General features: G+C 30.5%; 2 protein-coding genes across 2 annotated transcripts; both read right to left on the reverse strand.

Annotated features, from left to right (window-relative positions):
- Nucleotides 1-7,574: 7,574 nt before the first annotated feature.
- Nucleotides 7,575-8,773, reverse strand: LOC145566413 (protein FAR1-RELATED SEQUENCE 5-like). Its single transcript, XM_081625841.1, has 2 exons — nucleotides 8,544-8,773; nucleotides 7,575-8,244 (listed from the first exon to the last, which is right to left on the reverse strand). Exons 1-2 carry the CDS (start codon nucleotides 8,771-8,773, stop codon nucleotides 7,575-7,577), a joined length of 900 nt encoding a protein of 299 aa, XP_081481967.1.
- A 39-nt stretch (nucleotides 8,774-8,812) lies between these two features.
- LOC145566414 (protein FAR1-RELATED SEQUENCE 5-like) lies at nucleotides 8,813-10,377 on the reverse strand. The gene is made up of 4 exons (XM_081625842.1): nucleotides 10,260-10,377; nucleotides 9,360-9,742; nucleotides 9,145-9,261; nucleotides 8,813-8,992 (listed from the first exon to the last, which is right to left on the reverse strand). The coding sequence occupies exons 1-4, from the start codon at nucleotides 10,375-10,377 to the stop codon at nucleotides 8,813-8,815; spliced, it is 798 nt and encodes a 265-aa protein (XP_081481968.1).
- Nucleotides 10,378-12,816: the final 2,439 nt, after the last annotated feature.

The following is a 12,816-nucleotide window of genomic DNA, read 5'->3' on the forward strand; positions in this document are numbered from 1 at the left end:
AAAAAAATCATTTGGTAAATATCATTTTCTCAAAAATCTTTCTCTCTCTATATTCTCAAAATTCAAAACCCTAAGCTAAAAAACCGATCCATTTCCACAAGAATTACCCTATCGTAATTCAAATTTCGTGCAATCAAATCTAGAATCTTGATAAAATGGCTGATTTTAATGAGTTGTATGTTAAATTTTTTCACATGCAAACCTTTTTGGGCGATTATTTTTGTTATGATAGTAATTAATTTGGGTTTTTTGTGTGTTTATGTGTTTTATTGTTTGATTTCGTTTTTTTTTTTTTTTTTTTTTTTGAATTCAAAGTGGTGAACAAGAGAAGGTTGGAGAAGAGCAAATTGGAGTCACAAATGAACAACAATTAGAGGAGGTTGAAGACGATGCTACTCTTAATCAATTTCTACTAGTAAGTTGTAGAAGAGCATACATGCCGGAAGTTATTGGTCCAATTGTGGATCCCACAATTCTTAGTTCGATTGCCGAAATTGACGATGATACTTCCAAGTAAGTGAAACAAGTACTCTTTTGGATTTATTGTATGTATTTTTGTTTTTTGGGTGTTGAGGACTTTAATGTACTGTAAACTTCATTAAAAATGGTAGATCTATACGGTAGGGTCAATGTAATGGGAGATCGATTGTAATATTAATTAAAGTATGTTTACAAGTATGTTCACTATATGAAGGTATTATGTTCTTTTTTTAATAAGATTCATTTTAAATAGTAGATCTAGATGGTAGGGTCATATATGGTATTTTCTTTGTATGATGCATTCACTTTATAAAGAATAGTAAATCATTCTTTAAAAAGTCATATAATTTAATTCACAGTTGATGTTTGCTAAATTAAGGCGTTATGTTCTTTTTAAAAGTCATAAATGTTCTTTTTCTTTGTTGAAGCTAAGTGTGTTCTTTTTAGAAGTTGTGTGTGTTTTTTTTTATGTAATGCATGCACTTATTTTTTGATGCTATGTGCCTTCAATTGAGTTCTTTAAATTATTCAGTTTTGCATGATAAGTTGACTAAGCACTACTTACATGATCAGGTTTTACATGCATAGAAACTTTGGCATGAAAATTTGTGCGGCCTTGGTTGCAATTACTACTAATACTAATAACAATAAGAGACCAATCACCTTTTTTATGCATGATTTTTTATATTTCAAACCCTCAAACTAGATGGAAAATACTGCCCCCTCCTCCCACTTTCAAAGAACTAATTGAATGATATAAGAGAGGGAAGAATAGGCTAGGACAGGACTTATATTAAGAGTAATGCTAGGAGTTTGAAAAGCATTCAAAAGGAACAATAGATTGGATAGTAGGTTTCTCTCTCTACGTAGTTAGTATTATAAGGATAATGTTTCCTTGCATGCATGTGACTTGTTTGTAATAGTATTAGTATTAAAAAAAATTGTGCTTTTTTTTTATCAAAACCTGATCATGTAAGTAGTGCTTAGTCAACTTATGTGTGTTATTTTTAGAAGTTGTCCATTGTTTTTAAATATTGAGTAATTATCAAATAGGGATGTAGATTGTCAACCATTAGCAGTGAAGGCTGAAAATACAGAACAACAGAATGAGGAGAGAGTATCAATGAAGAAGAAAGACTATCATTTCAAACAAATTGCTACAAAAAAAAGGTCCTTGTATATTTTATATTATGTTCGTTGTGATTTAATATAATGTTCTTTTTTAGTAGATAGTATTTTTTTTTCATCATATTTCACATAGCATAGTTATTAATTAAATGTATATATGTGCTCTTTTTTTTTATATATATGAAAGTACAGGAAGAAAGTTGGGAAGCAAACAACTGAAGATGACAATACATGCATTGAAGAAAAAAACCAAGATGTTTCTAAAGAAAGAAAAATAATATTGAAGAAAAGAAGGGCTCCAATGGGAAAGCCTTACTTTCCAGTTAAGGAGAAGTATGATACTGGTGCTCCTCAATCAGCTTCATAATCAATGGCTGAAAGTTCTACAGTGGAAGTGACAAAGGATATTCCAAAAAAGAATAAGAAAAAAAAGGGAATTGTTATAAGAGATAAAAAAAGTTGATGAAGATGAAGTATATGGGGGTGAACAAGAAGGAAGAGATGATGAATTTACATGCTTCCAAAGGCACACTGTACAACCTTTGCAAAATTTAATGAGGGGGTTGGAGAATCAAGAAGAGAAGTTGCGGGTTATAAAGGATATGTGATTTGGAGGTTTCCTACACCTTGATATGCCTAGGAGCTCCCCTAACTTTAATGCCACACTGGTGCTAAATGTGGATGCTAATGAAGTGTGTATTTTATGTGCTAGAAATATGACAGTAGACATTAAACCTGTTGATATTCATCCGGTGTATGGTTTGCTTGTTGGAGGGAAAGAGATAGTGGAGGCTGTGAATGAGGATGAGGGATTGATGATAGTAATGAGGGAATTGAAGGCATATCATGGTGGAAGAATTCCCAAGTTGGTGGCTTTGGTTGATAAGTTATTGGAACCAGAAAATCCCCCTAATGATCAATGAAAGAGGAGTTTCTTATTCCTGGTGCTGAATTGCTGCATTAAGTCTGTGTCTAACACACAGCCTTTGTACAGGTAATGTTCTTTATTATTAAATGTGATTTTTTTATTATTAAATGTGATGTTCTTTTTTCTTATTGTTTGTTATTTTATTGGCTAGATTCATGCACATAGCTATTGACACTAGTTAAATTTCAAAATTTGATTGGTGTTCTTATACAGTAGAAAGCTTGATTGAGAATGCTATTTACTATCAAAGAGACGTAAAAAGATACTTTCCTGGTCCACTAACATTTCTTATGGTATTCTTTGTTCGTGTTGTTCTTTTCTTATGTTTATTATATATATATAAAATACTCGTTTTACATAATATTTATCATATTGGTTTTTTATTAACAGATTTGTTACTTTGATTGACTACAAAGGAAAAATGTGAGTATGCCTAGACAAATCCCTTTAATCAAAGAATGATAGTGACAAGATAACAAAAAGAATTGGTATTGAGAGACAGGTTGGCTTTGGGTTTGGCACATTCTTGGATAGAATTGAAGTCCAAGATGGCGGCGGCCAGTTATTAGCTAATGAAGTAGGAGAAGAGCTTCAAAATTCAGCAACAGCAGCAAGGACAACAACAACACCTTTTGTAACAGCAACAACATCAGCAAAAAGAGGAACAAGAAGAACAAAAGCAAGACCAAGTTCAAGATGAATAGCAACAACAATTTCACCAAGAACCTTCCAATTTTACAGTTATGCATTGATAAATATATATAGTATGTTCTCTAATGGTTATAATTATGTTCTTTTTCAACTAATTGCATGTTCCTTTCATATTGTATACAATGTTCTATTTAGTTATGCTTCTATTTGTTCTATTTTACAAAAATATACTCAGTTGCTTCGCCAAGCAACAGAGACAATTGCTGCTGACTTTGTGAACCTCTCCAACATTCTGAAAATGGGGGAGAGGTTCCATAGTAGACCCTTGGATGGGGATACCACATTGTACAATGTAACTGCAATGTGGTCAAAACTTTATGGCCTTAAATTGTTTGAAGAACTTAAAAGTCATTCACCTTCTCAAAGAGTTGAGGGAAGTTCTCTCCTTAGCCAAGATACAAAATTCTTTGCATCTGACTGGTTTGGTGACATGATTGACAATGTTGTAAAGAATTCTGGTCTGGAAGGTAAAACCATGGGTAATGAGCAAATGGGAGGTGAAGATGAGGTTGCTTAACCCACTATTATGCAAACATTGATATTTAATGTGGTTACCCTTTTGACTATACCACCCCAATATTTAGGTGATCTAGACCTGAAGCTTGCGTTGAGCACGACAAGTCCTCTCAATTTGGGTAACCAGCAGTTTGATGACATTGGTGATTATGATTCAACCTTCACTGAGCAACAGTTGGAAGCAAGTGCACCTGAGGAAATGTTAGGTGGTCAAAAGACAGGGTAACTAATTATCTTAAAATGTGATTGTTGAATTGTGTGATATATTTAATTAGATTTGAATGATTTAGGCTATCAATGTGTAATAGTTATGTAATATTTAGTTTAATGTTGTAATGTTTTTATAATATTCACTGATCATGTAATGTTCTTTATGATTTCATATAATGTTCCTTGTGATTTCATATGATGTTCTCTATGATGTTACGCATTATTTATTATTAATGATGTATAATATTATTACCTTTGAGTGTTAAAAGGGTGCCAGATCAAAGCAAGGATGAAGGTAAAAATGAGAAGGTAGATGAAGATAAAGAAGTTAAAAGTGAACGGTATATATATATATATGTATGTATGTATATATATATATAAAATATAATATAGTATTTATATTTGTAATGGGGTGTTGTTGTAACCAGCTAAATGATAGTTTTTTATGATTGTTATAGATTTCGAGAAGGAAGTACTCAACCCTCAAGGGTGGAAAAAGATGAGAATGTTTTGCAAAAAGATAGTGTCATTGAAACTGGAACAAGTGAAGGGTATAATCATTTTTTTATTTACTTTGCACACGCGTTTGGATTTATTAAAAGAGTTCTTATACTATATAATATGATTAATTATGTATGTGTCATTTTATAGTGATGCAACTGTAAAAGAGGTGGTTTGGAAAAAAATACAGATTAGAAAGGAGAAAATGGAGGAAAAGAGGTATATGTTCTTTTATATAAAACTGTATGTTCATTTTAAAAGAGATGTTTGTTCTTTCATATAAAATGTATGTTCTTATTATTATATATAAATATATATTTATTAAATTAAATTTTACAGTGATTGTCCTGAACCTACAAAGAGACTTAGGAAGTTGGGACAGGTTTACAGGTCTCCTTTTCTAGTGCAATATTCTCATTTGATAGAAGGAACATATGAGTTCAAAGAAGCGTTACTAGAATATGCTTTTTCAAGTGAACTTGATGAAGAGTATGATATTATTTCTTGTATTTTGTTTTATCTAAATTTAATGGCGTTGTAATGTTAGGTTGTATGCTCTACTGTCCTTTTATAAATTTTTCTTTTCTTTTTCTATAGTGAGCTATTTTATGATGATGGATACACAATTTTGACAAGAAAATTGATCAAAACAATGTGTGACAATGTCTACATCTACAGCGATATAGTTGATGTTTTCAGTCTAATCCTCAATGCAAAAAATTCTGTTAATGACAAAAGAGATTTTCTTCCCGAATGCCGCGTTGTAAGTGTAGTTTAATTAATGATAATCTGTTGCTGTGTCATTACGTATAGGAATATATTATTAATTTGATTCTAATCTTTATTTTTTTAACATAGTTATTGTTATGCGTGAGCGAGGCATATGTTGATGATAGTCAAGAAGCTACAGTTGGTATTAAGTATCATAAATTCGTTGAAACTATCAAATTTTAGCTAATTGATTGCAAAATAGAATCTATTCAAGGATATCAAATGGTAAGTCATATATTTATTACACATGTTCTTTAATTTTCATACTTAATGTATATATATTAATTACCTAATGTTATTTTTCTGTTTGTAATGTATACAATATGATTAAAACAAATGTTCTCTCACGATTACATCATGTTCTTTATAATATAGTCAATGTTTTTTTTATTTTTAACTACATATTCTTTTTTCTTCTTGTTTCAATTCTTTTTCCCTGTATATGCACATGACCACTTTTATGTGATTGTCATAAATACAAAGTCAAAGTGTGTGGAAATTCTGGATAACAGACCGCTTGTAGAGGGTGTTCCTTTTTTAGATAAGTATCATGACTATCCAGAGAAACTAGTATGGGTGTTCTTTAACTTTTATAAAAAATTTATGTTTTTATGATTATATATAATGTTCTTTTAAATAACTGTTATATTTTTTCGTTGTTTATGATAGAGGCATGCCTTTGCAATGTACCTGAAGCAGTATGGGCTCAAGATATGGGAGAAAGTACTCACTTATGAAATAAAATTAATTGAAATGCCTTGGAAAACTTTAAATAAAATTAATTGAAATGCCCTGGAAAACTTCAAATAACAATGTTGATTGCGGAATATACACAATGCGCCACATGGAGACATACTTCAGGAAGCGGAGATGGACATGTGGCCTAAAAGCTGATAATGTAAGATAATTATTACAATATTTTGCAATTTTTTTTCTAATAACATACAATAATGGTCTTTTCTTTTGTTGGGTTAACAACTTGATGCATTGAAGACTCTTAGAATGCGATACACATATGAGATTATTGTGGATGATCTCAACAAGTACAATGCAGATGTAACCATGAAGGCTAAGAAATATTACAAGGCAATTAGAAAAAATTAGTGACATTTGTGTTGGTTGTTTCTGAACAAGTGATGATGCTTTTTTTTTTTTTTTTTTTTTTTTTGTGTTGTGTAAGCTTTGCTTATTTTTGGAATAGTTAGTTTCTAATAACTAGGAATAGCATATTGATTTTGAAGGAAGTATGGATTGTACATATACAAGTTATGTTCTCTTGATTCTGTTAAATGTGCTTTTAGATATATGTCTTGTTCCTTTGTATGTGTGCAATATTCTTTTTTTTTTCCTTGTTATACAATTAGTCAAATTATCTATTCAAGTATATATATGCATGTAATTTTCTTTTAAATAATTTAGTAATTATAACGTAAATTTTAACAATTCTATAATTATTATACAATATGGTCAAAGAAAAACTAGTAGTAAAATTTAATTATTGTAGTTTGTATTAAAATTCATACAGTGTAATAGCTTAGAAATCTAATATAGTAATTTCTAAACAATATGTCTTGTAAACAAAATAAATTTGAAATAGATCGTTCTCCATTTTAAAAAATGGATAGCAGAAAAACAAAGATCTTTGTAGAGCTAAAATCATACATCACTTATTCTTTATTTGATGAGCGTATAATATTCACTCCGAAATAGTCATCAGGCTCTAAAAACTCCAAAGAACCTCCAAATTCGTTTGAATGTGCCAAAGTATTACCATCAGGTACAGTGAGGAAATCCTTCATAAAAAAATACATATTGTATTAGTAAAAGAACAATGTAATTTCCATAAACGAACATTATGTACTATACTAAAGAACATAGTATACCTTTATCGTAGTCTGTGCTTTTTGTTTCATCTTTGAAACACCTTTTGCGCTTTTATTTTTCCATGACCTTATCTTTTGACCTTTAAGCTTGTTAGAAATCTTTTTCGAGTGCTTTTCCACCTAGTATTCTTTTGACCCTTTTTTCTTTTCTGGATAGGATCCTTGACATCTACCTCAACTGTAGGTTCTTCTTCCACGCCTCCATGTTCTTCAGCCATTTCCTCAAAAATAACTGGTGGTTCTAATAGACTTCCATCACCTTTATCTTGATTAACATCATGTTCATCAGTTTTTGACGATTCATGTGGCACATCTTTATTTTCTCTCATTAAGAGATTAATCCTAGTAGTGCATTCATCAATTGCTTCCTCAATGACTGTTCGAGCACTCATGACATTTTGCGTCCGATCTACAAGTGTGATAAAAGTAATAATATGCTACAATATCTAAACACTACAAGGTGTGACACCCAATTCAGCAACATCATTGTCATCAACTCTAGTGCACATAGCAGCTTTCCATCTCTTGCAAATGTACTTTTTCGGGATATAAGTAATGTTGTTTAAATGTAACACACGAAGTGAGTGCTTGCACAACAAACCTACTTCTCCGAAATACTTACAAGTACAATTAACTGTAACTATTGATTCATCGAATGCAACAATATGCATGATCAAATCTTTTTTTGGATGCCCAACATGATGTTCATAAAGAGGAGGTTGAAATCCTATTACCTTAGCCGTGCAAGGAACACCATTTACAAAATTGTCTTCAAAATGTAAACAGATTTGGATGGTATAAATCTTCCTTGCATGCTCCAACAATCCAATATCTGCCCAAACTAAATGACGATTTTCAGTCATACTATCATAATCATTACTACCTTCTCTACTCCTCCACTCATCAATAACCTCAATAAAAGTAGTGTAGAAATCACAAAGACCATGAGTGGCATGTAGTCGATGGGAAACTGATTTGTTCGTAGTTTCACTCCTCTGGGATGACATAATACTGCCACTAAAATAATCTTTGGAATATGCAGGACACCACATCTCTCTGATATTATACATATTTTGCAGCCATTTATTATCTATGCACTTGTACGTTTTCTGCATGCTATAAAATGAAAGAACATTATACTAAGTGAAAAGAATGTCACCTAAAACAAAAAAGAACATCTATCTTTTATAATGAAGCACAGTGTGTACACTTGAAAAGAACATCAACTAACTTAAAAAGGAACATCAACCAAGAGAACAAAGAGCATCAACTAACACAAGAAAGAACATATCTCTTATATGGTAAACTTAAAAAAAACAACTACTAACTAGAAAAAGAACATTCTTGTAAATATTAAACGCAGTTAAATATTTAAATAACATAAATAAAAAAAAAAAAGTAATTCATAGTGTTACCTTGACCAATAGTTCTCAAATTCTTGAATAGTATCTGTATACTTCAAAACAATATCAAATAAATCGTTAAAACCTTCTTTTGCTTTAAGTCCTTTGATATTTTTCTTTGCATTCTCCCCAATATGCCAAGTACATAATCGGTGCTGGGAATTTGGAAAGACAACCTTAATTGCTTTTGCCATTGCTTGAGCTTGGTCAGTCATTATCGTCACAGGATGTTTGCCACCCATAGATTTCAAAAAAGTATTGAACAACTACTCAAATGACTCCTATTTTTCATTGATCAAGAAGCCAATACCAAACATGACATTATTGTTATGATAATTCATGCCAACAAACGGTCCACAAATCATACCATATTTGTTTGTACGATACGTTGTATCATGAACTAATAAGTCTCCAAAAGCATCATAATCTACCTTCATTCTATTATCACGAAAGAAGAAAGACTACAAATGACCTTTTTCATCAACATCAAAGTCATAATAAAAGTCACACTCATTGGATTTCCTCTCCTTAAAATAGCTAAGCATCCGCTTTGCATCACAGCCATTAAACTTCATTTTCTTATGCTGAGATAAAGCAGCATACGCATCCCTACAAGAAATGTAAGATTTGCCTCTCCACCAGCTTGATGCTTTAAAACACGTACTGCATCAGCAACAGGTATACTACTCTCAGTCAAGCTACTAAGTATCACAACTTGTTCATTAGTAACCTGTATACAAAAGAACATATTACTTACAAAAGAGAACATTAGGTTGTTGGCAAAGAACATATTATGAGCAATAAAGAACATGTTTAAAAAAAATGTACCTTTACCTTCCTATGAGACCTAATCAAATGTCTCTTTGAAACAGGAACCCTACTGTGATTATGAACCATAGTGTGATTGACCACGATATACAAACCAGAATCCTTATCAACATCAAATTGTATATTAGACTTGCATCTCGTGCGAAAATTCCTCTTTTGGTAAACTTTTGGTTGTTCACCAGGCTTCTTCTTTTGCTTAAAGCAAGCAAAAGAACATACCAAAAAGCGTTGCTGAGGTGTAACTTTATCTTCACTACGATTCAACTTATCTTTACATATACCAAAACCATGTTTAAATGCATAACTATTATACAAATCAAAAGCCTCTTGATCAGACTTTACTTTTCTGTCAAATAATTCTGATTCATTAGCCTCGGTAAAACCTGAAATAGTAGATCAATATACATGTATATTAAGATAACAATAATTACACATTTTAATGGAACAAATGTTCTTTAATAACAACATGATGTTCTTTTTTACATGTGGTATGTTCTTCAATTTATTTATAATGTTCTTTATTATATGCACATTGATAACAACACATTGATTTCAGAAAAATACAGAGTACAACAAAGTACATATATATATATTTAACAACTGTACACATCGTTTTCGAAAAAGTACATACAGAGTAAAACAAAGTACATTTATAATTAACAATTGCACATGTGTTATTATATAAAATCAACATTGATTTCAGCAACATAAATATAATAAGATAAATAAAAGAACATATCTAAATAATAAAAGAACTTCATCTTCAACCTTAAACTAATTATTGTAAAATTAAATATATGATGTAAATCGATAATAAAATTTAAATTAGCAATAATACCTAAAATTAACAATAAAAAATAAGGATTAACAACTGCAAATATAATCGGTTAAACAATTTACCTTCATTCTCGTTTACGATACCCTCGACTTCACCTTCATTGTTGATATCATCATCATCCTCATCATCAACAACAAATCTAGCATTAGAATCATGGCGAAATTCGGATTGATAAACCATTATTAACTTCTTCTACAAGGAATTCTATTGATCGATCGTCAAATTGATCGCTCGTCAAATACCTCTCTATAATCTTCTCTCTGTAATTTTCTCTCACCAGGAATTTTAGGATCCTGTAATGTTCTCTCTCTAAAATGTATTTAAAATATCAATTAATGTAAATTACTAAAACCTGAAAACTATACAATCGGCAAAATCCACGTGATTAAACTTTGATTTTTTTTTTTTTAAAAACTGTGTATTTCAAATTAGCTTGAATATTTACTACCAACTCATCAGGTGCACCAGCATGGTGCACCCTGGTGTATTGTCTAACTTTCATTAAACCCCACTTAAATAATTTATCATTTCTCTTTCTCATGGTCCCCACTACTCTCTCTCACATATTTTTACTTTTATGGTCCCCACATTACTTTTACCATAATAAATTATTCATCCACTCACATTATTATATTATACCAAATATTATCCTCCTAAAACTCCGTGCAAACACAAGTGGTGCAAATTAAAAAAAAAACGGAGGGAATACTATTTTAATTTGTGTAAAAATAATTGTCTAAAAATTGTGTGAACTACTATATAATACCGAAATATTTAGTAAAATGAAACGTAATCATGAAAAAGCCGATAAGCTAATTATGTACTTACAAGTTATGCATTTGATCGTATGATTATTTTTACGTATTTCAATACAATAAAGTTAAAGTTATGTATCTAACCACGCAAAAATATTTCCTTTTACGTAGGGGTGAAAGTAATTCGGGTTAAAACCGAACCGAACCGAAAACCATACCGAATTAATATTTCGGTTTGGATTTATTTGAAATTCAGATTGGATTGGTTTGAAAAAAATTATAAATATGGATTACGGTTTGGGGTTAAAAAAAACGAAAACCGAATTTCAAACTGAAATTTCAATCTATTACATTAAGCCTACTTTCTTTTACAAAGTATATTAATCTTTTTCTCCTTTCTCAATTCTCCTTTCTCAATATCTCTCACACAAAGAATGTAGTTAACAAAAAAAAAGGTTCAGTGATTGTAGGAAATTTTTGGGTGAAGTTCGGGTTTTGGGTTTAAATGTTGCGATAGAATGAAACAAATTTCAGTTGGGATTGGATTCTAATTAGCAAAACAGAATTAATTCAATTTGGTTTGGATTGGATCGAATCTTATTTCGGTTTGGATTCGGTTTGAGAAATCCAAAGCTGAATTAATTCGGATTGGATTCGGTTTTGGCTATAATCCAAACTGCAAACCGAACTTTCACCCCTACTTTTCGCATTGTATATTATTGAAGATTTTCTTAAAAAAAAAAAAAAAAGTGAAATAAGACCTTTTTGAGATATAAGGTTTATGATGGAAAGGTATGAAGTTGGACTAATTTGAAAACATTGGGTGCTTGAGTTGAATCACTTGACTTTGGCCTTGTCTTTCTAGGACATACTAACATTTTATTAGAATTTGTTTCAAAATGTAGTTGTATCTTATTATTAGTATCAATTTTTTATATAGTAGTAGTATTTAAATATCGTTTCATAATGGATTCTAATAAGATGTAGAAGAAAAGTATGAGATATTGATTTGATATTTGCATTTCTTAGTGGTATCTTCAAAGACATAACTAAAACAAAAGTAGAGGGAAAATCAATCTTACATAATTTTGCTTTGCTGTTGAATAAATGTTCTCATCTTCCTTTAAAAAAGAAGTAATTAAAAAATCTAAACAAATTTTATCCATATTGTAGAACATGTCACATATTATGTTAAAAATATATATTTTTAGGTTATAATTGTCAATATTTTTTGAGGAAAGATATGTGAAATCCCTTTACCTTAATTATAATATATAATTACTATATAATAATATGGAATATACAATAAAAATAATACGGAGTATTATTTTTGTAAGAGATTTTTTTTCCTTAATTAATAGATTTATTTTTAAAAAAGAAAAAGAAAAAAAAGACACACCAGGAGATGACACGTGTCATTGCTGGTGTGTCTTTTAGTATATTGTTATTTATTGATGATTAGACTTTATCACTTTATTGTGGTTAACTTCTCAGTGACAACACGATCATTTTTCAACATGTGAAAATTTGAAATACAATTTGGATGGCTGCCAACATGTAAATCCGCTATGACCACAAAATCTTGTTGCTTATGCGGCATGGGTTTAATCCTAGGCAATGAAATATCGTTGTTTTCCACTTCGGACACATAAATTTTGTCAATTCAATTTTTCAAGTTTAAGGTTCTCTACAAATTTCTCCAATTCAATTGTTTGAGATTTTAAGGTTCTTTGAATCAATTGATTGTTCGTGGTTTAGCTAGGGTTTATTGTTCTTTGTAATAAATCGTTATTTATTCTTCGCAATTAAGGTTCCTCGCGCAAAGGAAATGCGAATCTTCTCAAAGGAATTAAGACGCAAATAC

This window comes from Chenopodium album, chromosome 11, assembly GCF_948465745.1.
Source record: "Chenopodium album chromosome 11, dcCheAlbu1.1, whole genome shotgun sequence".
NCBI classification, from domain to species: Eukaryota; Viridiplantae; Streptophyta; class Magnoliopsida; order Caryophyllales; family Amaranthaceae; genus Chenopodium; species Chenopodium album.

Coding starts and splice junctions, on each gene's coding strand:
- LOC145566413 (XM_081625841.1), bottom strand. CDS start 8,773: ATGGGTGGCAAACATCCTGTGACGATAATGACTGACCAAGCTCAAGCA. Junction 8,245..8,543: donor TTTGAGAACTATTGGTCAAG/GTAACACTATGA, acceptor TTCATTTTATAG/CATGCAGAAAACGTACAAGT.
- LOC145566414 (XM_081625842.1), bottom strand. CDS start 10,377: ATGGTTTATCAATCCGAATTTCGCCATGATTCTAATGCTAGATTTGTT. Junction 9,262..9,359: donor GGTCTCATAGGAAGGTAAAG/GTACATTTTTTT, acceptor TTTTGTATACAG/GTTACTAATGAACAAGTTGT. Junction 8,993..9,144: donor AGGCAAATCTTACATTTCTT/GTAGGGATGCGT, acceptor GGTCATTTGTAG/TCTTTCTTCTTTCGTGATAA.